Source organism: Schistocerca piceifrons, chromosome 9 (genome assembly GCF_021461385.2).
Source record: "Schistocerca piceifrons isolate TAMUIC-IGC-003096 chromosome 9, iqSchPice1.1, whole genome shotgun sequence".
Lineage (NCBI taxonomy): Eukaryota > Metazoa > Arthropoda > Insecta > Orthoptera > Acrididae > Schistocerca > Schistocerca piceifrons.
This window is the reverse complement of record NC_060146.1, coordinates 115,563,506-115,588,855: the sequence shown is the minus strand read 5'-3', so window position 1 is coordinate 115,588,855 and position 25,350 is coordinate 115,563,506. Positions and strand designations below refer to the sequence as shown.

Genomic DNA, 25,350 nt, shown 5'->3' with positions numbered 1-25,350 from the left:
TTATATGGTTGTATCACTAGTTATGTATTTCACTGTTATTGTCTAATATGCTTACAGGAAACATTTGATAATGGCACTTTGAAGCCGAAATCATGATCGTGTAAGTGTAAATGCCGTGCGGGATTAGCCGAGCGGTCTCAGGCGCTGCAGTCATAGACTGTGAGGCTGGTCCCGGCGGAGGTTCGAGTCGTCCCTCGGGCGTGGGTGTGTGTGTTTGTCCTAAGGATAATTTAGGTTAAGTACTGTGTAAGCTTAGGGACTGATGACCTTAGCAGTTAAGTCCCATAAGCTTTCACACACATTTTTTTAAAGTGTAAGTGTAACACTTCAAATAAACCACAGTACGGTACTGACTTTAAAGGCCACTGCATTGTCCGTGGTGATAGGTAATGCCTGAAATGTTGTATTCTCCGCATACTCTTGACACAGTAGATGCCAGAATACTGAATTCCCTAACGATTTTCGGAATGGAATGTTCCGTGCGTCTTGCTCCAGCTACCAGCCCTTGTTCAAAGTCTGTTAATTCGCGTCGTGCGGCCATAGTCAAGTAAGAAACATTTCCCCATTAATCACCTGAGTACAAATGATAGCTCCGCCAGTCCACTGCCGCTGTGTACGCAATAGTATCGTCAATTGTATATGTGCATATCGCTACACCGTGACATTTGTCAACTCACTGTAAGCTATTAGTTGGGCAATATTGGGATCTGTCAGCACCTGCCATATTTCTTGAGGCCTCAGGATATTGCACCTGTCTCGTATGCCTTCGCGCTGTGAAGCTAAAGACACCGGGTGTTGGGTTATTTCTGGCGTCGTCGTTTAGGTGAGGTTTTCCAGTACAGGCTGCAGGGCGGCTGAGGCGTCGGGCGCTCTTCTGCTCGCCTCTGCGTCAGCGGCTGGCTGTACCGGCGAGGCGTGGGCGCGTCGTTTTTCGCAGATCGGCCGCCCTGCGCCGCCATATTGGGAGCGGGCGTCGGCGGCGGCACGTGGGCGGCCCACGTGGGGGGACGGGTGCGGGTATACAGGTACGAGTATATAGGGGCAGGTGGCGGGGCGGCGCCGCCCACGGCGAGCTGCCAGCCATACAAACAAAGCTCCCTCACCCCAGACCAGCGCCGCGGCGGTGTGCCGGCATAACACGGGACCCAAGTGCCGGCCACCTGTTAACAACAAAATCCGTTTTTTTTTGTTTTTTTTTTTTTTTGTTTTTTTTTTTTTTTTTTTTTTCATCAGTCTACTGACTGGTTTGATGCGGCCCGCCACGAATTCCTTTCCTGTGCTAACCTCTTCATCTCAGAGTAGCACTTGCAACCTACGTCCTCAATTATTTGCTTGACGTATTCCAATCTCTGTCTTCCTCTACAGTTTTTGCCCTCTACAGCTCTCTCTAGTACCATGGAAGTCATTCCCTCATCTCTTAGCAGATGTCCTATCATCCTGTCCCTTCTCCTTATCAGTGTTTTCCACATATTCCTTTCCTCTCCTATTCTGCGTAGAACCTCCTCATTCCTTACCTTATCAGTCCACCTAATTTTCAACATTCGTCTATAGCACCACATCTCAAATGCTTCGATTCTCTTCTGTTCCGGTTTTCCCACAGTCCATGTTTCACTACCAATACAATGCTGTACTCCAGACGTACATCCTCAGAAATTTCTTCCTCAAATTAAGGCCGGTATTTGATATTAGTAGACTTCTCTTGGCCAGAAATGCCTTTTTTGCCATAGCGAGTCTGCTTTTGATGTCCTCCTTGCTCCGTCCGTCATTGGTTATTTTACTGCCTAGGTAGCAGAATTCCTTAACTTCATTGACTTCGTGACCATCAATCCTGATGTTAAGTTTCTCGCTGTTCTCATTTCTACTACTTCTCATTACCGTCGTCTTTCTCCGATTTACTCTCAAACCATACTGTGTACTCATTAGACTGTTCATTCCGTTCAGCAGATCATTTAATTCTTCTTCACTTTCACTCAGGATAGCAATGTCATTAGCGAATCGTATCATTGATATCCTTTCACCTTGTATTTTAATTCCACACCTGAACCTTTCTTTTATTTCCATCATTGGTTCCTCGATGTACAGATTGAAGAGTAGGGGCGAAAGGCTACAGCCTTGTCTTACACCCTTCTTAATACGAGCACTTCGTTCTTGATCGTCCACTCTTATTATTCCCTCTTGGTTGTTGTACATGTTGTATATGACCCGTCTCTCCCTATAGCTTACCCCTACTTTTTTCAGAATCTCGAACAGCTTGCACCATTTTATATTGTCGAACGCTTTTTCCAGGTCGACAAATCCTATGAAAGTGTCTTGATTTTTCTTTAGCCTTGCTTCCATTATTAGCCGTAACGTCAGAATTGCCTCTCTCGTCCCTTTACTTTTCCTAAAGCCAAACTGATCGTCACCTAGCGCATTCTCAATTTTTTTCCCATTCTTCTGTATATTATTCTTGTAAGCAGCTTCGATGCATGAGCTGTTAAGCTGATTGTGCGATAATTCTCGCACTTGTCAGCTCTTGCCGTCTTCGGAATTGTGTGGATGATGCTTTTCCGAAAGTCAGATGGTATATCGCCAGACTCATATATTCTACACACCAATGTGAATAGTTGTTTTGTTGCCACTTCCCCCAATGATTCTGATGGAATGTTATCTATCCCTTCTGCCTTATTTGACAGTAAGTCCTCCAAAGCTCTTTTAAATTCCGATTCTAATACTGGATCCCCTATCTCTTCTAAATCGACTCCTGTTTCTTCTTCTATCACATCAGACAAATCTTCACCCTCATAGAGGCTTTCAATGTATTCTTTCCACCTACCTGCTCTCTCCTCTGCATTTAACAGTGGAATTCCCGTTGCACTCTTAATGTTACCACCGTTGCTTTTAATGTCACCAAAGGTTGTTTTAACTTTCCTGTATGCTGAGTCTGTCCTTCCGACAATCATATCTTTTTCGATGTCTTCACATTTTTCCTGCAGCCATTTCGTCTTAGCTTCCCTGCACCCGTAGAGCTCAGTAATATACACTCTGATCAGCTGGACATTATGAACACCGACCTGCTATCGATGTAGGCGTCACCCGGCGAGGAACGACTGCTAGCCAGAGACACGCACGGTGCATGTAATATCAGTGAGCGTGTAGAATCGGGAAGGCGCGCCATCTGTTTGACCGAGAGCAGATTGTGATGGTCCGGAGGCTCTGCACGAGCATTTCGGAAACTGCACATCTTGTCCAGTGTTCGAGGAGTGATGTGGTGAATGTCTTGAACACGTGGCGAAGCCAAGGTGAAACCACGTCCAGATGTCGAGGCGCTGGACGGCCAGCCCTCACTACAGATGTCGGACGTAGTAGGCTGGGCAGACTGGTAAAGTACAACAGGCGGCGAACTGTGGCGCAGCTAACATCACACTTTAATGTTTGGCGTAGTATAAGTGTTTCTGAACACACAGTGTGCCGAACACTCCTAACGCCCGCAGCTCTTGGTCGTGCGGTGGCGTTCTCGCTTCCCGCGCCCGGGTTCCCGGGTTCGATTCCCGGCGGGGCCAGGGATTTTCTCTGCCTCGTGATGACTGGGTGTTGTGTGATGTCCTTAGGTTAGTTTGGTTTAAGTAGTTCTAAGTTCTACGCGACTGATGACCATAGATGTTAAGTCCCATAGTGCATTTGAATTTTGAATCACTCCTAACGAAGGGCCTTTGCAGCCGACGACCTATGCACGTGCCGATGTTAACGCCACGACATCAGCAACTGCAACTGAAATGGTCACATGACCATCAGCACTAGACGCTGGCGCCGTGGCAGAGCGTTGCGGGGTCTGATGAATCTCCATAGCCGGCCGCTGTGGACGAGTGGTTCCAGGAGCTTCAGTCCGGAACCGCGCTGCTGCTACTGTCGCAGGTTCGAGTCCTGCCTCGGGCACGGATGTGTGTGATGGCTTAGGTTAGTTACGTTTAGGTAGTTCTAAGTTTAGGGGACTGTTGACCTCAGATCTTAAGTCCCATAGTGCATAGAGCCATTTGGACCTTTTTTTTTAATCCCGATATCTTCTTCATAGAGAAGAGAATAGAACAGAATAGAAGCTTTCGAAATTTGGTGCTACAGAAGAATGCTGAAGATTAGATTGGTAGATCACATAACTAATGGAGGTAATGAATAGGATTGGGGAGAAGAGGAGTTTGTGGCACAACTTGACTAGATGAAGGGATCGGTTGATAGGACATGTTCTGAGGCATCAAGGGATCACCAATTTAGTATTGGAGGGCAGCGTGGAGGGTAAAAATCGTAGAGGGAGACCAAGAGATGAATACACTAAACAGATTCAGAAGGATGTAGGCTCCGGTAGTTACTGGGAGATGGAGAAGCTTGCACAGGATAGAATAGCGTGGAGAGCTGCATCAAACCAGTCTCAGGACTGAAGACCACAACAACAACAACACCTTCATCACGCCGATGGGAGGGCGCATATGAGTCGTCTCCCAGGGGGACAGCTCCTAGACGCCTGCACTGCGGGAGCGAGACAGGCTGGCGGCGACTCCACTATGCTCTGCGGAACATGCACGAGGGCATCCGTGAGTCCAGGGGAGGCCGAGCAGGGCACCTTCACAGCCAAGCAGTATCGTACACAGTTTTCAGACCACGTACACCCCTTCCTGACGACCATGTTCCCCGACGGCGCTGACATTTTTCAGCACGATAATGCGCAGTGTCACAAAACCGAGAGTGTGATAGAGTGGTTCGAGGAACACTGTGGCGAGTTCCAGTTGATATGCTGGCCAGATCCAAACACAATCGAGCACATCTGGGATGTGATTGAAAATTGTGTCAGAACTCATCGCACTCCTCCACGGAATTTACGGGAATTAGGTGGCTTGCGTGTGCAGATGTGGTGCCAACTGCCTCCAGTGAACTACGAAGGCCTCGTTGCTTCAATGCCACGAGCCGTAGCCGCTGTTCTCCGTGCTAAAGTTGGACATACCGGCCATTAGTTAGCTGAACATAACGTTCTGGATGATTAGTGCATGAAAGATTTGAGAACAAGAAAATCACTTGTGTAACACTGTAAGCCTTAAGTAAAGCCTTTGACTGTATTACACATGACGTAATGATAAAAAAGCCAGTACATTATGGTGTTCTAGATAAGACGTTATAACTATTCCAGTCATATTTAAGCAACAGAATACAATTAGTGCTGGCAAACAACCAAAAGTCAACACCCATCAAAATAAAGAGGGGAATCCCACAAGGCTCAGTGCTTTGGCCTTTCCTGTTCATTATGTATATCAATGACGTCCCAAATTACATGTCGTGTGAAAATGTACTCTATGCTAATGATATGACACTAATTGCAGATCGAGAAAATCTGCATGGTGTCTTAGAATGCAACAAAGTAGCAACTGTAATGAACAGTGACTGGTGCAGGGCCAATCTTTTAACTATAAATATAATAAAAACCGACGAACGCTTAAGACATTTTAACAAGACACAAAAAGCGTCAATTTACTGGGATTGCATTTAAATCAAAAACTCACTTAGGATAAGCATACAAATTATCTATGTGGCAAACTAGCTCGTGGGCGGCCCCGGTGGCCGAGCAGTTCTAGGCGCTGTAGCCCGGAGCCACGCGGTTGCTAAGGTAGCAGGTTCGAGTCCTGCCTCGGACATGGATGTGTGTGATGTCCTTTGGTTAGTCAGGTTTAAGTAGTTCTAAGCCTCGGGGACTGATGACCTCAGATGTTAAGTCCTATAGTGCTTAGATTTATTTGAACCAAACTAGCTCGTACTGTCTTCCTACTGCGGAAGTTGAGATACATTGCTAGTAAAAACTTATTAATTACTGAATTTTTTGTTTTCCAATAATATGGATACGACTTTGGGGCAGAAGAAGGCAGTTAGGTGTATATTAGGTCTAGGACCAAGGCCACGTTGGAAAGGCCGCGGAGGCGCTGTAGGATGCCCTGCTAGATCACCGGAATTAAAACCCCTGTATTTTTACCTCTCGGGGCATCTGAAAGGCTCTGAGTATACTGAACCAGTCCACGACGTGCAGACCGTTAAACGGCGCGTTCGTGACGCCTGAGACTGTATTCGGAGAGAGGCCAGAACGTGCGAAAGACTGGAGCAATCCATGATGCGAAGTGTAAACGCGTGCTTTGCATCTCATAGAGGTCACTTTGAACATCTGTTGTGATTTGGATTGCGAAATTAATTCATAGTACCTACAAAGGTGATTGTAGTGTCAATTTGTAGGGAAATTCATCAAGTTTCGCCTCGAGTTGTTTCGCTAGTGCCGAATCGCACCGTAAGGAGCGCTAGCGGCAGTTGCGTTAAAGATGGCTACCTTCACTGGACCCGAGCGTGCTAGCTGTGTTTTCTTGTTTGAAGAATCGAAGTCGGCAACAACCCGTTCTGCGTAATTTCTGTACCAAGTACACTAAAGATCCTCCTAGTTGGCCTGTTCGTGACAGCCCTAACTTGTATGATTTTTGTGCATTGAGCAAGAACAAAGTGTACGGCCCCTTTTTTCCGTGAGAGTACCATTAACGGGATAGTGTACGTGGATATGTTACAACAATTTTTGATATCACAGATCAATGAGGACGACCAAGAACGAAATGTTTACTTCATGCAAGATGGTGCATCACCCCACTACCTGACTGATATCTCGAATTTTCTCAGTGACCGCTTTCCAGGTCAATGGATTGGCTGTGATGCGCCAATTGCATGGCCCCCACGTTCCCCAGACTTGACACCACTCGATTTTTTTTTATGGCCGACTTTTCTGCCTGAACTCAGAGCAAGAATTTACGTCGCCGCTGAGCAATTCACACCTGCAATGCTACAACGGGTTTGGGAAGAAATTTGACTTCTGATGGGATGTGTGCTGGATAACCAACGGAAGCCACATACGATATCTTTGGTTTAAGGTAAAAAAAAAAGTGATGTGCTTCTCTTCAAAGTAACACTAAACTCAGCGCTATATCTTCTTTCAAATTTTGAAGTTGTAAAGTCCTGTTTGAAACGCCCTGTACTGTGTCCCAGGAAGATTTGTTGGCGATGCACGCACATTGTTGAGCCGTGGTAAAAATTGCTGTTTTGAAGAGCGCGCCGCAGCGCGTAGTGTGAAGCAGTCGCCCTCCGTTTCTGGCGGTGGCGCTGCTGTGGCAATCGCAGCTTTGGTGTCTCCCTCTGGTGGGAAAGCGGAAAGGTTGCCTGTTTACCTGCATTTCAGGTGCGCTATGAGCTCACCAGTTGGTCAGTCTGGGTCAGTCTGGAGTCAGTCTAGGGTCAGTCTCCAGCTTGCTAGTCTGTCTCTCGTCCGCATTTGTGAGGCAGTCTGTCGTTCGGAGCTGCCTGTCATATTTGTCGGATTCGGTGTGTCAACGAATTTATTGCTTGGTGTGTAACGCCCTAATTCCTGGAATATGTTTTCATTTTGCCTATCATCTTGAGAGGCGGTGTCTGTGTACTGTAGAGCATGTTAACTCGTTTGGCCAACCATTTATAATTTTATATAAGATTGCATTTCATGGGCTTTTATTTAAATGGTCATTTTAGTGTATAAAGTTGCCACCCTTCCACCGTAAGACTTTTCTTAGAAATCAAGTTGCACCTTCGGTGGCAAGTTGATCTTTTAATTTCAGTGTTTTGTACCATTTTCATGCCTCCTAGGGGGTGCATGCTTTGTGTGCTTGTGTGAATTGTTAAAACTTTTACTTTAAGGTAATCTGGTGTGTTGTAGATTTGCACAAGTGTAGTCTTTCAGAGGTTGTTGTGAGCAGTCGTGACTACGGCCGTGTCAAAAGGCAGCGGCAAGGTTCTCAGCCCGAAAGCTCATACAGTCAAAAATTTGTTCTTTCTGCCTCTGAATAAATTGTAACTTGATATTTAGAGGGTGGTTTCCGATTTTAAATCTGTTCTTAAAAAAAACTCTTTTAGGAATAAAATTCGCATTTGTTAAAAGCAATTTGAATACGATTTCATCAGTTACTCCCTGGCAACTACTTCCATGCTCATTCTTGATGAATCGCTAGTAAATAAAATAAATTTTTTAGAATATTCTTTGAAAAGAAATCCACGGTTCAATTGTCTATTTCCGAACACAAGTTCACAGGATCTTTCGATTCAGAAATCCGTCCATGCAGTTTGTCGGTTTTGTTAAGGTACACTCTGCATACAGGGTAAACGGTATAAGCTGCCAAAATTATACAAGTCGTACATCTCGCTGTGGTTTATAAAAAAGTCTAATGAAATGTCGTTGTATCATGTTCTTTATTTTTGTATTTCTAATAGATATTTGTACGTTTGATAGTAGACACATTTCCATTTACGTTGTCAGCTGACGACACATGACCTTGCTTGTGTATTGCCGACAGTGACGCGGCGTTCATACAAAGGTAACGGACGAACCAGAGCAACGTAAACATTGGACTTGTATAACGGCGCGGCGCGGTTGCTAAGTACTACCGAAACACGCCGTATAAACAGTCACTGGGTTGTCAAGAACGTGCAATTCGTTTTACGTAAACAATGAATTATGTACAAACAGACGTGTTCTCTTTTAAAACATTACCATTACGAAGGTCGTGGTAGTAAGGAAAAGCTGACTTCAAATAAAATGTGTTTTCCTTAGTACAAAATCAACCAATCACCACGTAATTTTTTGTGCGTTAATTACAGTCAACTGTTTTCTGTTTTTACAACAATGCCATATCGAAAATTAAATTCAAATTATTTTCGTTTTCTACAACAGTACCGTAACGTAAATGAAACCACATTAGTTTGTTTCCTATTACACCAATACTACGATAAGCGTTCAAAATGCCCACCATTCGATTCGACACATGCTTAATTACGGCGAAACCAGTTTTGAAGCACTCGTTTGCACACACGCACATTTGTCTTTTTCATTATTGGCAACATCGAAAATCCTCTGCGTAAGTTCGTCCATATTATTTATTTATTTAAGTTCTTCGTTACGGCCCCAAAAGTAAAAATCCAGTGGATTTAAATCAGGACTGCGTGCTGACCTGCGACGTGGACGAAAATGTCCTATACATCGTCCTTGAAAACGTCCATTCAAAAATCTTCGTACTCTGTGACTAATGTGGAGTGGAGCACCGTCGTGGAGGAAACACATGTTATGACGTACGGTCAACGGAATATTTTCTAGCAACGTTGGTAGCAACGTTTCCTCTAGAAAGTTTCGGTAATTATTAACAGTCAATCGTGCAGGTAAAATGTAGGCCCAACACTGTAATTATCGATTATACTCGCCCACAGATTCACGGAAAGCGGCACGGAAAATGTATAGCTACTACCTAGCGCGGATTGTGTACACACTACGTTATGTAAATTGGTTATTCCGTCGCGAGGGAAACACGTTTCATCTGTGGTGAGTATTTTGTTCACAAAATCATGCTGCGCGCTTTGTAATAAAAGCCACTCTGAGAATCCTCGTCGCGGAGAGATATCTTGGTCTTCCAACGCTTGCGCGCGTTGAATGTGGTCAGGCTGCAGACGCTGTTCTTTCAAAGTGAGATGAACGACAGTGCGTGATACACCCACTTGCGGGCGATGCTTCTAGTACACTGAGTAGCATCTCCGTGGATGCGGTCCAGAATTTGTTCCTCGACTTGCTTCGCGTCCTGGGCCTTTGCCTTCCGCGCCGGGTAGTAAAGAGCCAGTGTCTCTCAATGTATGCGAACTAAATACGTACTCGTAAGCTGTATTCTGTCGTGATTTAGTTAATAATAAAACGAAAGCATATCAAAACAGACAATACGTTTCGCAATCAGAATTGAAGATAGCTGCTACACTTTGTTGCGAGTGAATGTCAAAACAATCGACTAAAAGTGGAGAATTATGGTGATACAAACGTTTGGTGAACAGAAACAAATGTTGATCGTGCAGGAAGTCTTCGTTGTGGGAAGCGTTCTGGGTAAATTCGTACAGTTGCCTTCGCAACACCTTTTGTCTCGCCATAAATTAAATGAATATCGCATAATTCAGTGATAGTAAGTCTCCCGTCCTAACGCTTAACGGAGTTGCAATAATGTCTGCACAGGTAACTTGACGACTGCACACGGCCAGGGTATTAGGAGGGGCGTTTGAAAAGTCCGTGCATAAATAAAAACTACTCACGTGTTTGGGGTAAACCTTTTTTATTTTTCGACATAGTCCCCTTTTAGACTTATACACTTCGTCCAACGCTGTTCTAATTTGTTGATCCCTTCCGAATAATAGGAATTGTCGAAGTCTGCAAAGTAGCTATTTCTTTGCTGCAATCACCTCCTCGTTTGAATAAAATCTTTGTCCCGCCAGCCATTTCTTCAAATTGGGGAACAAATAGTAGTCCGAGGGAGCCAAGTCTGGAGAAGAGGGGGGATGTGAAACGAGTTGGAATCCTCTTTCCATTAATTTTGCGATCACAGCTGTTGAGGTGTGTGCTGGTGCATTGTCGTGATGGAAAAGGACTTTTTTGCGGTCCAATCGCCGCCGTTTTTCTTGCAGCTCGGTTTTCAAACGGTCCAATAACGATGATTAATATCCACCTTTAGTAGTTTTACCCTTTTCCAGATAGTCAATGAGGATTATCCCTTGCGAATCCCAAAAGACAGACGCCATAACCTTTCCGGCCGAAGGACTGGTCGTCGCCTTTTTTGGTGCAGATTCTCCCTTGCCAACCCATAGTTTAGATTATTGTTTGGTCTCAGGAGCATAGTAATTTATGCATGTTTCATTCACAGTGACGAAACGACGCTTAAAGTCCTGCAGATTCTTCCTCAACAGATGCAAACCATCCTTGCAACACTTCAAACGATTCCGTTTTTGGCCAAGCGTGAGCAATCGTGGAACCGATATTGCGTATAGCTTTCTCACGTGCAAATGTTTGTGCAAAATATTATATACCCGTTCATTCGAGATGCCCACAGCACTAGCAATCTCACGCACATTAACTCTTCTGTCATCCATCACCATATCATGGATTTTATCAATGATTTATGGAGTCGTAACCTCCACAGGACGTCAAGAACGTTCAGCATCACTTCTGCCCATATGGCCTCTCCGAAAATTTTGAAACCACTTAGTAACTGTTCTAATCGAAGGTGCAGAGTCACCGTAATGTTTCTAAAGTTTCTTTTTAGTCTCTTGAGGCGTTTTGCCTTTCATAAAGTAATGTTTAATCACCACACGAAATCCTTGTTCGTCCATTTTTTGACAGTCACTCGACTTCCTTGATTCACACGAATGTCAAACACAAAGAGATAGACCAATGTGGCTGTACTTTGGTGTGCGTTCTTTCCAAAGATGCTACTAACTAGACATGACCTCGATACGCGCCGGTGGTGCCATCTCTCGGACTTTACACGGACTTTTCAAACGCCCCTCGTACAGCGACTCAACGACACAGGCCTTTGTAGCCATAGAGTAAATATTTCTGGAGTGAGCATTCGGATGCGCAGAACAGATTTTGTTTTGTCAACATACATTGCCGCCTGCCTGGCTGGTCACGTGTTCTCGGGACGTCGTGTGTTTGTCCGTATAGCGCCCTGTATATTTCGAATGTCACTACATCCCTAGTACAGACGTATTCTTTTGGAACGTGTCGTGGATTATTTATATATGTTGCGCAGACATTTTAACAGTATCCATTTGATACGGGGAATAAACCAGCTACGTAATTTTTAAGGGCAAGTGATATTACATCCTGCTTCTTTGCGGTAGGTGTCACAGATCAGATGCACTCGGTTTTTGGTAGTTTTCGGTATGATACGGCACTTTATAATATTACAGAGCCTGACGTACATTTTTGCAGTGATAGTCTGGCAAAACGACTTGACAGTATGCTAGTACTTTTGCAAGTGTCCGAAAAACACCGAATTTGCCACACATTAGCGATTATATCCCTGCTAATTCGTCCTTTTTTCTGCTATTTCTGTGTATTTATTTTCTCGTTTTTGCGATCTAAAGCACAATTTTTCTTACTGGTGACACATTGAAGTATTTATTTAACGCATTTTACGTACTTGCTCCCAGTTTATTAAATACATAGTAGACTGAGTAATCTATAAACATAATCGACAAGTCACTGAGAAATGCATGGAGGATGGTATTTGCTGAAACAACTAACCATTCCCTTTCCTGTTCCACTAGCAAATTTACGAGAGGCAGCGATCGTTTGTAAGCTTCTGTACGAGCTGTAATATCTATTACATAGTCACAAAATCGTAGAAAAATGTTGTGTCGGTATCTGGGCCGACACCGTGAAGTTGATATGGCTGAAAAGGCAAGCTAGACTAACGCAGACGGGCGTGAAGTACTGGAACAGGATACGTAATTAATGTTAGGAAGAAAAGTACGGAGCAGGTTTAATACTTAACTTTACTCATTCCTTGTGGTACATCGATCTTGACGATACACAGAAGACTTTAAGTACAATCACTGTATGGCTAATGGCGCCTTGCTAGTTCGTAGCCATTAACTTAGCTGATGGCTATTCTGTCTCTCGGCTAATGAGAGAGAAAGGCTTCGTACATCTGGTCGGTAGCTAGGTTCTCGTACAACTGGGCGGTAGCTAGGTTCTCGTACAACTGGGGCGAGTGCTCTCTCGTATCACGAGACCTGCCTTGGTGGTGGCGCTAGGTCTGCGATTACACAGTGGCGACACGCGGGTCCGACATGTACTAAATGGACCGCGGCCGATTTAAGCTACCACCTAGCAAGTGTGGTGTCTGGCGGTGACACCACAAAAAATATGTCTACAGAATCAAGCCTTAATTATAATGCGTCTCGAAATTTTTAAACATATACTGTGTCTCTTACTGATGTTGTTGTTGTGGTCTTCAGTCCTGAGACTGGTTTGATGCAGCTCTCCATGCTACTCTATCCTGTGCAAGCTTTTTCATCTCCCAGTACCTACTGCAACCTACATCCTTCTGAATCTGCTTAGTGTATTCATCTCTTGGTCTCCCTCTACGATTTTTACCCTCCACGCTGCCCTCCAATACTAAATTGGTGATCCCTTGATGCCTCAGAACATGTCCTACCAACCGATCCCTTCTTCTGGTCAAGTTGTGCCACAAACTTCTCTTCTCCCCAATCCTATTCAATACTTCCTCATTAGTTATGTGATCTACCCATCTAATCTTCAGCATTCTTCTGTAGCACCACATTTCGAAAGCTTCTATTCTCTTCTTGTCCAAACTATTTATCGTCCATGTTTCACTTCCATACATGGCTACACTCCATACGAATACTTTCAGAAATGACTTCCTGACACTTAAATCAATACTGGATGTTAACAAATTTCTCTTCTTCAGAAACGCTTTCCTTGCCATTGCCAGCCTACATTTTATATCCTCTCTACTTCGACCATTATCAGTTATTTTGCTCCCCAAATAGCAAAACTCCTTTACTACTTTAAGTGCCTCATTTCCTAATCTAATTCCCTCAGCATCACCCGACTTAATTAGGCTACATTCCATTATCCTTGTTTTGCTTTTGTTGATGTTCATCTTATATCCTCCTTTCAAGACACTGTCCATTCCATTCAACTGCTCTTCCAAGTCCTTTGCTGTCTCGGACAGAATTACAATGTCATCGGCGAACCTCAAAGTTTTTATTTCTTCTCCATGAATTTTAATACCTACTCCGAATTTTTCTTTTGTTTCCTTTACTGCTTGCTCAATATACAGATTGAACAACATCGGGGAGAGGCTACAACCCTGTCTTACTCCCTTCCCAACCACTGCTTCCCTTTCATGTCCCTCGACTCTTATAACTGCCATCTGGTTTCTGTACAAATTGTAAATAGCCTTTCGCTCCCTGTATTTTACCCCTGCCACCTTTAAAATTTGAAAGAGAGTATTCCAGTAACATTGTCAAAAGCTTTCTCTAAGTCTACAAATGCTAGAAACGTAGGTTTGCCTTTCCTTAATCTTTCTTCTAAGATAAGTCGTAAGGTCAGTATTGCCTCACGTGTTCCAGTGTTTCTACGGAATCCAAACTGATCTTCCCCGAGGTTGGCTTCTACTAGTTTTTCCATTCGTCTGTAAAGAATTCGTGTTAGTATTTTGCAGCTGTGACTTATTAAGCTGATAGTTCGGTAATTTTCACATCTGTCAACACCTGCTTTCTTTGGGATTGGAATTATTATATTCTTCTTGAAGTCTGAGGGTATTTCGCCTGTCTCATACATCTTCCTCACCAGATGGTAGAGTTTTGTCAGGACTGGCTCTCCCACGGCCGTCAGTAGTTCCAATGGAATATTGTCTACTCCGGAGGCCTTGTTTCGACTCAGGTCTTTCAGTGCTCTGTCAAACTCTTCACGCAGTATCATATCTCCCATTTCATCTTCATCTACATCCTCTTCCATTTCCATAATATTGTCCTCAAGTACATCGCCCTTGTATAGACCCTCTATATACTCCTTCCACCTTTCTGCTTTCCCTTCTTTGCTTAGAACTGGGTTTCCATCTGAGCTCTTGATATTCATACAAGTCGTTCTCTTATCTCCAAAGGTCTCTTTAATTTTCCTGTAGGCGGTATCTATCTTACCCCTAGTGAGATAGGCCTCTACATCCTTACATTTGTCCTCTAGCCATCCCTGCTTAGCCATTTTGCACTTCCTGTCGATCTCATTTTTGAGACGTTTGTATTCCTTTTTGCCTGTTTCACTTACTGCATTTTTATATTTTCTCCTTTCATCAATTAAATTCAATATTTCTTCTGTTACCCAAGGATTTCTACTAGCCCTCGTCTTTTTAACTACTTGATCCTCTGCTGCCTTCACTACTTCATCCCTCAAAGCTACCCATTCTTCTTCTACTGTATTTATTTCCCCCATTCCTGTCAATTGCTCCCTTATGCTCTCCCTGAATCTCTGTACAACCTCTGGTTCTTTCAGTTTATCCAGGTCCCATCTCCTTAAATTCCCACCTTTTTGCAGTTTCTTCAGTTTTAATCTACAGGTCATAACCAATAGATTGTGGTCAGAGTCCACATCTGCCCCTGGAAATGTCTTACAATTTAAAACCTGGTTCCTAAATCTCTGTCTTACCATTATACAATCTATCTGATACCTTTTAGTATCTCCAGGGTTCTTCCATGTATACAACCTTCTTTCATGATTCTTAAACCAAGTGTTAGTTATGATTATGTTGTGCTCTGTGCAAAATTCTACCAGGCGGCTTCCTCTTTCATTTCTGTCCCCCAATCCATATTCACCTACTATGTTTCCTTCTCTCCCTTTTCCTACACTCGAATTCCAGTCACCCATGACTATTAAATTTTCGTCTCCCTTCACAATCTGAATAATTTCTTTTATTTCATCATACATTTCTTCAATGTCTTCGTCATCTGCAGAGCTAGTTGGCATATAAACTTGTACTACTGTAGTAGGTGTGGGCTTCGTATCTATCTTGGCCACAATAATGCGTTCACTATGCTGTTTGTAGTAGCTTACCCGCATTCCTATTTTCCTATTCATTATTAAACCTACTCCTGCATTACCCCTATTTGATTTTGTGTTTATAACCCTGTAGTCACCTGACCAGAAGTCTTGTTCCTCCTGCCACCGAACTTCACTAATTCCCACAATATCTAACTTCAACCTATCCATTTCCCTTTTTAAATTTTCTAACCTACCTGCCCGATTAAGGGATCTGACATTCCACGCTCCGATCCGTAGAACGCCAGTTTTCTTTCTCCTGATAACGACATCCTCTTGAGTAGTCCCCGCCCGGAGATCCGAATGGGGGACTATTTTACCTCCGGAATATTTTACCCAAGAGGACGCCATCATCATTTAATCATACAGTAAAGCTGCATGCCCTCGGGAAAAATTACGGCTGTAGTTTCCCCTTGCTTTCAGCCGTTCGCAGTACCGGCACGGCAAGGCCGTTTCGGTTATTGTTACAAGGCCAGATCAGTCAATCATCCAGACTGTTGCCCTTGCAACTACTGAAAAGGCTGCTGCCCCTCTTCAGGAACCACACGTTTGTCTGGCCTCTCAACAGATACCCCTCCGTTGTGGTTGCACCTACGGTACGGCTATCTGTATCGCTGAGGCACGCAAGCCTCCCCACCAACGGCAAGGTCCATGGTTCATGGGGGGGCTCTTACTGATACGGTAACTATAATTAGAGCTACATCGTATGTACGCATGAAAAGTTACTATCCCTCCTTTCACATATTTTTCTTTGCATCCGTAGCAACAACAGTAATTCACCATCGCTATTACACTATCAACAAACGATGAAACACAACAAAAACTCTTGATATTATAAACTTCAAACGCTGCAGAAAGCACACACGCACAGCGAAGTCCCGAAAACACGTGACAATCCTGGTTTAATGTTGACAACATGCGCAGAACGCAATGCCCACTCCAGAGATCTGTACTCTATGGTTGTAGCCTGCGTGTTTGCGACTCCCTCTCGCGATGTCAGTACGCGGAGCGGTAATATCTACTTTTCCAAAAACATTATCCCAACATGAACTGGCTTTTTTCCGTGACAACTGTAGGAAATGGACAAACAGTTGCTTGTGTTCTAATATGACCGACACTTCCTGTGGGCCGCAGCAGAGCGTCACGGGCTGTCCATCCCGTCAGCGGCCTGTGTGAGAGGTTGTTGGGGATTGGGGAGTCAGGGAGTGAAGTGCCGCCAGGTTTCTGGGACGCCGGAAGCGCCCCGGGCCGCCAGCTGAGTCGCCGCTTCCGGGTAGCGGTTTCGCCGTGACTGTCGCTCCCTCTGTCTTTCCTTCGCCAGCCCCTGTCCCCTGGTGTGCCCAAGCGGGACGAACCAGGGCGAAGCACCGGTTGACACGCTGGCGGATGTCTGCACCACCCTATAGTTGATTTCTGCGCGCCGATGCCTCCACAGAACGTAGGAGAGGAAGTCGTAGAGTTTTAATTATCACCTCGCAAAAAAGAAGCTGCGAGTATGAAACTTGACATGTCAGTGGACGCCCCAAGATAAGGAAACAACGGGCGTGGGAAAGGTGCTGGACATTTATCACGGGTCATTTACTACTTCACAAGAGTCCAACAATCTCCTATTGCACAGATACCAAAACGCTAATAAAATACGAATGATTCAGCGTGTTACTCCAAAATTTCTTCAGTAAAACCAAAAGAAAGCTGGCGTTGACAGTGTGAAAATTACCGAAGTCACGGCTGCAAAATACTAACACGAATTCTTTACAGACGAATGGAAAAATTGTTAGAAGCCGGCCTCAGGGAAGATCAGTTTGGATTTCGAAGAAATGTTGGAACACGTGAGGCAATACTGACCCTCCGACGTATCTTAGAAGATAGATTAAGGAAGGCAAACCTACGCTTCTAGCATTTGTAGACTTAGAGAAAAGCTTTTGACAATGTTCACTGGGCCGGCCGCTGTGGCCGAGCGGATCTAGGCGCTTCAATCCGGAACCGCGCTGCTGCTAAGGTCGCAGGTTCGAATCCTGCCTCGGGCATGTATGTGTGTGATGTCCTTAGGTTAGTTAGGTTTAAGTAGCTCTAAGTCTTGGGGACTGATGACCTCAAAAGTCCCATAGTGCTCAGAGCCATTTGAACTAATGTTGAGTGGAATACTCTCTTTCAAATTCTGAAGGCGGCAGGGGTAAAATGCAGGGAGCGAAAGGCTATTTACAATTTGTGCAGAAACCAGATGGCAGTTATTAAGAGCCGAGGGGCATGAAAGGGAAGCAGCGGTTCGGAAGGGAGTGAGACAGGGCTGTAGCCTACCCCCAATGTTATTCAATCTATATACAGGGTTATTACAAATGACTGAAGCGATTTCACAGCTCTACAATAACTTTATTATTTGAGATATTTTCAAAATGCTTTGCACACACATACAAAAACTCAAAAAGTTTTTTTACGCATTCATAAATGTTCGATATGTGCCCCTTTAGTGATTCGGCAGACATCAAGCCGATAATCAAGTTCCTCCCACACTCGGCGCAGCATGTCCCCATCAATGAGTTCGAAAGCATCGTTGATGCGAGCTCGCAGTTCTGGCACGTTTCTTGGTAAAGGAGGTTTAAACACTGAATCTTTCACATAACCCCACAGAAAGAAATCGCATGGGGTTAAGTTGGGAGAGCGTGGAGGCCATGACATGAATTGCTGATCATGATCTCCACCACGACCGATCCATCGGTTTTCCAATCTCCTGTTTAAGAAATGCCGAACATCATGATGGAAGTACGGTGGAGCACCATCCTGTTGAAAGTTGAAGTCGGCGCTGTCGGTCTCCAGTTGTGGCATGAGCCAATTTTCCGCGGGCTACGCGTGAAACTTGCCCGCACGCGTTCAACCGTTTCTTCGCTCACTGCAGGCCGACCCGTTGATTTCCCCTTACAAAGGCATCCAGAAGCTTTAAACTGCGCATACCATCGCCGATTGGAGTTAGCAGTTGGTGGATCTTTGTTGAACTTCGTCCTGAAGTGTCGTTGCACTGTTATGACTAACTGATGTGAGTGCATTTCAAGCACGACATACGCTTTCTCGGCTCCTGTCGCCATTTTGTCTCACTGCGCTCTTGAGCGCTCTGACGGCAGAAACCTGAAGTGCGGCTTCAGCCGAACAAAACTTTATGAGTTTTTCTACGTATCTGTAGTGTGTCGTGACCATATGTCAATGAATGGAGCTACAGTGAATTTATGAAATCGCTTCCATCATTTGTAATAGTCCTGTATTGAGCAACCGGTAAAGAAAACAAAAGAAAAATTTAGAGTAGGAATTAAAATCCACGGGGAAGAAATAAAAACTTCGAGGTTTGCCGATGACATTGTAAATCTGGCAGAGACAGCAAAGGACCCGGAAGATTACTTGAACGGAATAGACGGGGTCTTGAAAGGAGGATATAAGATGAACGCCAACAAAAGCAAAATGAGGATACTGGAAAGTAGTCGAATTAAATCCGCTGATGCTGAAGAAATTAGATTAGGAAATGAGGCACTTAAGGTAGTAAAGGAGTTTTGCTATTTGGGGAGCAAAACAACTGATGATGGTCGAAGCAGAGAGGATATAAAAATATAGACTGGTAATGGCAAGGAAAGCGCTTCTGAAGGAGAGAAGCTTGTTTAACATCGAATTTAGATTTAAGTGCTAGGAAGTCTTTTCTGAAAGTATTTGTATGGAGTGTAGGCATGTGTGGAAGTGAAACATGAACGATAAATAGTTTGGACAAGAAGAGAATAGAAGCTTTCGAAATGTGGTGTTATATGATCCATTGGTTAGCTGTACCATCAATCCCATAAAACTTAAATTTATCTAGGAGTGTAGTATGATTCACATAATCAAATGTCTTGGATAGGTCACAGAAAGTAACTACCGGTGCTATTTTGTTATTTAATGCTTGTAATATCTGGTGTGTGAACATGTAAATGGCATTCTCAGTAGAGCAACCCTTGTGAAATCCAAACTGTGATTTGCTGACACACTTCTTTGACACACTTCTAGGACACACTTCTTTGAAACGTATGTGCCGGAAGCACAAAAATAGAATCTCCAACACTCCTTTTGACAGGGAACAAAGAAATGGTGGTATACAGTCGACACCCACTTCAGGGCGGTTGGAGAGCCCTCAGAAGTATTAAGCGACATTCCCACGAGGGAGCAGCGCCTAGTAGCAGAATCGCCGGTATGCCGCATTTCCCGACGCTGATATTGCGCATTATCAGGCTTTACCTGAATCTCCTCTACGTGGCACGAATGTCGACTGCGGAAGCTCAGAACCGGCTGCCAAACCCCCAATTCCAGAATCGATACGGGGGTGTTTAGACGATCGACGTACTATTGGGAAATCGGTTTATGGAAAACTGGATTCGAGACAATAAACAAACGGAACGCAGGGTATGGTAGCTTAGGAGAGTGCGAGACTGGCTCCGGGAACACTGACATTTGGTCGGGCTAGGAACAATTGACTGCGGTCTGTGATGCAAACGCGAGAGCTGAAAACTGTTTGCAGAATAGGCTATTTTCCTATGTTAGAAACGTGGTTCGGATTGTTCTTATTGTGATTAATTATCTAAATAGCATTTATTGTCAATATTCCCACAAAATATGTTACTTTTATGTAATTAAAACTTAAAAATCGTTAAGTATCAAGATTTGGCCACGTGATCCAAAGCGCTCTGTTTCTGGCTGAAGCTCTTGTGGCGTCAGAGATTACAAGTATTACGAGACTATACGTGTGTCGTAAGTGTTAGCCGAAGTTACGAGGTTTTTACATATTTTTTCTGCAAACAGTTTACCTATTTAGTGAAGAAAAACGCAATTACAGCTTTCAAGTTGTAGCAGAAAGAGGTTTTGTGAACGCTGATAGTGGCATCCTTGCGGAAGCTGATACGTTTATGCTCGACCCATTTAGAGTGGCGAAAAGTGGAACGATGGACATTCAGCAATACCATTAAACTCGCTCAAAACTGAGGATTGTAGAACTTTTGCAAATGGGTCATTATATTATACTAGATTGTCAACTATCAGTCATGAGCTACGACCCAAAACAGAATAAAATTATTCTTGACAAACCTTAGTGCTGATTTCCACTCTAGAACACACTTAACAGGTGCTTTGTGGCGCAACGGACGGCGTATTTGAGTGCGGATAGAGGGTCACACGTTCGAGTACTGGTAAGGTAATATATTTTTAAAGTTTTACACGAAATGCGTAAACAGCGTTAGCAAGAGCTGATTTTAGCACTTGTTTCGATTGTGGGATGTATTATATATAGCTCCATATTAATCTGAGAAATGGACGACAGAGGATAAATGCATTTACCTTGCGAAAAACAATTCACATTTTCTGGAAAGTATTGCTAGCACCATACAACGAGATGTAGGACGAAGAGGTTTTCTGTATGAAGAGGTATAAAGCGTGTACAACACGCAATTAGTACAAACGTGACGGTTGTGATATTCGTGAGTGTAAACTAAGTCAGTGTCTGAAACAGACTTACTTCATCTACGTGTAAGATGGTGAAACTTCATAAGTTTAGACGACAAGGATCCCTAGCTGGACAGCACCAATATAAAAAACGTTGTTTGCAATAAAATAAAAAGTGTGTGGTTACATGAACTAGAAAATATCGTTTTGAACGTGACGTGTTTGAACAGCGATTGCAAATGTAAGGGCATGTAGACAGCAAGGAAAAAATAATTTTCAGTTTCTGATCGGTAAGGTGAAGTTTTGTAGTTGTGACTGAGTTTTCATATGAGAGGACTGTCAAGGGGTTTTACAAGCAGATTGAAATATTCTTTCGGTTTGCATTCGAACCAGCGATCTGTGGACATCATCTTGTTAAATTCGACGCTCTACAGTTCTAACAAGTGAGCTACCGAATAATTTAAGTGAAAGTGGGTAAAATGGCAGTTTTCACGAAGAGTTTAATTTCGTCGAATGACGCTGTCCTTCCTTGTAATAGTGGAAAAACATATCTCTGAGGTAAATTAATGTCAACACATTTTAATCAAGTTTGTTAACTTGTGCGTCGACGTGGTGACAGTCTGCCGGTACAGTGGAACCACATTTTACGCATCTTACCATTGTCTGGAAGGCTCAGTAACAACTTTTCAGGAGTTTTTATAGATGTATTTGTACAGTATGGCACTACACACCATTTGTAACCTATTTTCCTAAACGTAAATTCCAAAATAAGACGTCACTGTGAATTATCATTATGACAGTAGGGGCACCGAGCTAGCCAATGACGTCACAGGCATCACATGACTCGAATGGAGCGTTTTAGCGGTCTTCCAAATTACCTGAATTTCATTTCCGTTTTTATAAAAGAATACTGGAGCAACGGCCTTGCCGCAGTGGATACACCGGTTCCCGTGAGATCACCGAAGTTAAGCACTGTCGGGCGTGGCCGGCGCTTGGATGGGTGACCATCCAGCCGCCATGCGCTGTTGCCATTTTTTGGGGTGCACTCAGCCTCGTGATGCCAATTGAGGAGCTACTCGACCGAACAGTAGCGGCTTCTGTCAAGCGGGAGAGCGGTGTGCTGACACCACGCCCCTCTTATCCTCATCTACATCTACATACATACTCCGCAATCCACCATAAGGTGCGTGGCGGAGGGTACCTCGTACAACAACTAGCATCTTCTCTCTCTGTTCCACTCCCAAACAGGAGGAGGGAAAAATGACTGCCTACATGCCTCTGTACGAGCCCTAATCTCTCTCTTATCTTATCTTTGGGGTCTTTCCGCGAAATATAAGTTGGCGGCAGTAAAATTGTACTGCAGTCAGCCTCAAATGCTGGTTCTCTAAATTTCCTCAGTAGCGATTCACGAAAAGAACGCCTCCTTTCCTCTAGAGACTCCCACTCGAGTTCCTGAAGCATTTCCGTAACACTCGCGTGATGATCAAACCTACCAATAACAAATCTAGCAGCCCGCCTCTGATTTGCTACCATGTCCTCCCTCAATCAGACCTGATAGGGATCCGAAACGCTCGAGCAGTGCTCAAGAATAGGTCGCATTAGTGTTTTGTAAGCGGTCTCCTTTACAGATGAACCACATCTTCCCAAAATTCTACCAATGAACCGAAGACGACTATCCGCCTTCCCCACAACTGCCATAACATGCTTGTCCCATTTGATATCGCTCTGCAGATATTTAATCGACATGACTGTGTCAAGCGCTACACTAGTAATGGAGTATTCAAACATTACAGGATTCTTTTTCCTATTCATCTGCATTAATTTACATTTATCTGTATTTAGAGTTAGCTACCATTCTTTAAACCAATCACAAATCCTGTCCAAGTCATCTTGTATCCTCCTACAGTCACTCAACGACGACAGTTTCCTGTACACCACAGCATCATCAGCAAACAGCCGCACATTGCCATCCACCCTATCCAAAAGATCATTTATGTAGATAGAAAACAACAGCGGACCTACCACACTTCCCTGGGGCACTCCAGATGATACCCTCACCTCCGATGAACACTCACCATCGAGGACACGGCGGTCGGATGGTCCCGGTAGGCCACTCGTGGCCTGAAGACGGAGTGCTTTTTTATATAAAAGAACACTGAAATCCAAGAGGAAAAAAAGCATTTTAAGAGTATAAAATGACACAATTTCCAGAAAGCAGTCAAATACCCTATTCGGTTCTCGCCGTGCGCAAGTTGTGTGGCGTGTGAACGCTGGTGAGTGTGTCACCCCGGAAGCCCGGCAAGTGCTGCAGTTGCCGCCAGACAGCGGAGTGCCCGGTGAGGTGTGGAGTGGACAGCTGAGCTGAGCTGGTCGCGTGCTGCGCCCGCCGCCTCCAGCTGCAGCCAGTGAGTGTGTGGGACCCCCTGCCCCCCCCCCCCCACCAGGGGGGAGGGTCTTCCTTCCGGCCAGCTGCCGTGGCCGCGGTCACTTCAACACCTCCAGCTGACCACACCTCTCCCCTACACGGACTGGAGCACTTAAGGACAGACGCAGGGTGTAAAAGGTGTATAAATTTGCTTCCGCCGTTTTTTCCCCAAAATTTGAGGCTTTAATGAAACAAACTGGTTACACGTTTATCATTCGAAGTATTTTCCATCGCTGGCCACTACCTTCTCTCATCTTTCGGGCAGTGTACGAGTCCCGCGTCGAAAAAATTTTTCATCTTTTGAAGCGATCTACGAGGCGATCCAGTTTGTGTCTTCTTCATGAAAAAAATGTGTGTGAAATCTAATGGGACTTAACTGCTAAGGTTATCAGTCCTTGGCGGCCGGGGTGGCCGAGCGGTTCTAGGAGCTACAGTCTGAAACCGCGCGACTGACACGTTCGCAGGTTCGAATCCTGCCTCGGGCATGGATGTGTGTGATGTCCTTAGGTTAGTTAGGTTTAAGTAGTTCTAAGTTCTAGGGGACTGATGACAGCAGAAGTTAAGTCCCATAGTGCTCAGAGCCATTTCATCAGTCCCTAAGCTTACACACTACTTAACCTAAAGTATCCTAAGAACAAACACACACACACACCCATGCCCGAGGGAGGACTCGAACCTCCGCCGGGACCAGCCGCACAGTTAACCTTTGTTGCAGCGCTTAAGGCCCTATAAATCTATCGCTAAGTACGCCTGCCCGTGCGTTGATTGAGAATCGGTGTTGATTCTCCTTTCCTGAATTGCTTGGGGACCTGCATCAGCCCATGCATGCTGCTTATGGAAATTAACAACACCATTTCCTGTGAGCCCCGCCTCATTGGTAAATAAAATCTTGGCTGTTGACCTGCGGCACACTGCAACAGCCACTGACAGAATTGCTGTCTGCTATGATGATCCTGTAGACTTGGCCTGAACGCGGTGTAGATGATATTGTAACTAACCTGTTTCTACGGGTTATTACGTTAAGAGTGGGAATGGAAATGCTTATTGATTGTGAAATTAACGTGAGAAGATTAGAGTCGCCACCGACTCTAACCATACAACTAATCAAATGTTTGGCCGAGTCGGAAAATAAATTAATTTGATCAAAGACCAAAAACTCATAAAAATACGTACGTCGTGATATCGCTCATAGGGGATGCGATGTAATAAATAGTATTTCCCGTTCACTATTCACGAGAATCAACCATTTAAAATAAAATAGCACATGCATGAACACTGTGCAGAAGATCAGCTCCCAGCAACACACCTAAAAATAAGACTTAATCTAAAGCATTTGTTTTAAAATAAAAGGGGAAACTCATCACTGGACCTGTGCGTAAGGAAACGCGTTGGATGTGCTAACAGGAAAGCTACGAGGTGAGTGGCTTAGGTGCAAAAACGTAACCTCGTTATGCAAGATAAAATTGTGTATAAAATCATTCATTCCTAAGATATGGATGTGAGGAATGTACACAATTCCTGATAACGGTAATTCCTAAAACATTAAAGAAAAGCATCGATACATTCACCGTTATAATCTACAACTAAAATCATTGGTGTGAATCATTCATACAACTGCTGTTGCCTGATAACTGATCGCAATAACTCGTGAAACAGTACACGTTTCGTAGTACACCCGCGTGCCCATGTGGTTTGTGGAGACGCAATTTCTAGGTATCGTGGTCAAGTTGCAACAATATCACATCACACAATCATGAACAGTTAACATTCTTTAAAACAAATATGAGATTGGACAGTTAGTGATGACGGTAGCCCAACAAACTCTAATGTTCAACCACGCGGTCGGCTCCCCACAGATGAAAGATACATAAAGCTAGGAAAATTTACAAGAAGGCAAAGCTATTAATATTTAGAACAATGAAAGCTTATACAGGCACAGCTGAATGCAAACAGACATTCATACAGAAGCGAGTGCTCACTTCTTATCGACACCTTTGTGTGGCGCTCTTCCGGTGGATCCAAGACTTACTATAGA

The 25,350-nt window shown here is 44.2% G+C and overlaps 1 protein-coding gene across 1 annotated transcript in view; it reads right to left on the bottom strand.

Moving 5' to 3' along the window:
• Positions 1–800: 800 nt before the first annotated feature.
• LOC124716744 (protein FAM246C-like) overlaps positions 801–25,350 on the bottom strand; it is a 56,478-nt gene continuing 31,928 nt past the window's right edge. The window contains exon 2 of the mRNA XM_047243287.1: positions 801–1,160. Within this exon, the coding sequence (XP_047099243.1) occupies positions 801–1,160 (360 nt within the window). The remainder of the gene's footprint in view (positions 1,161–25,350) is intronic.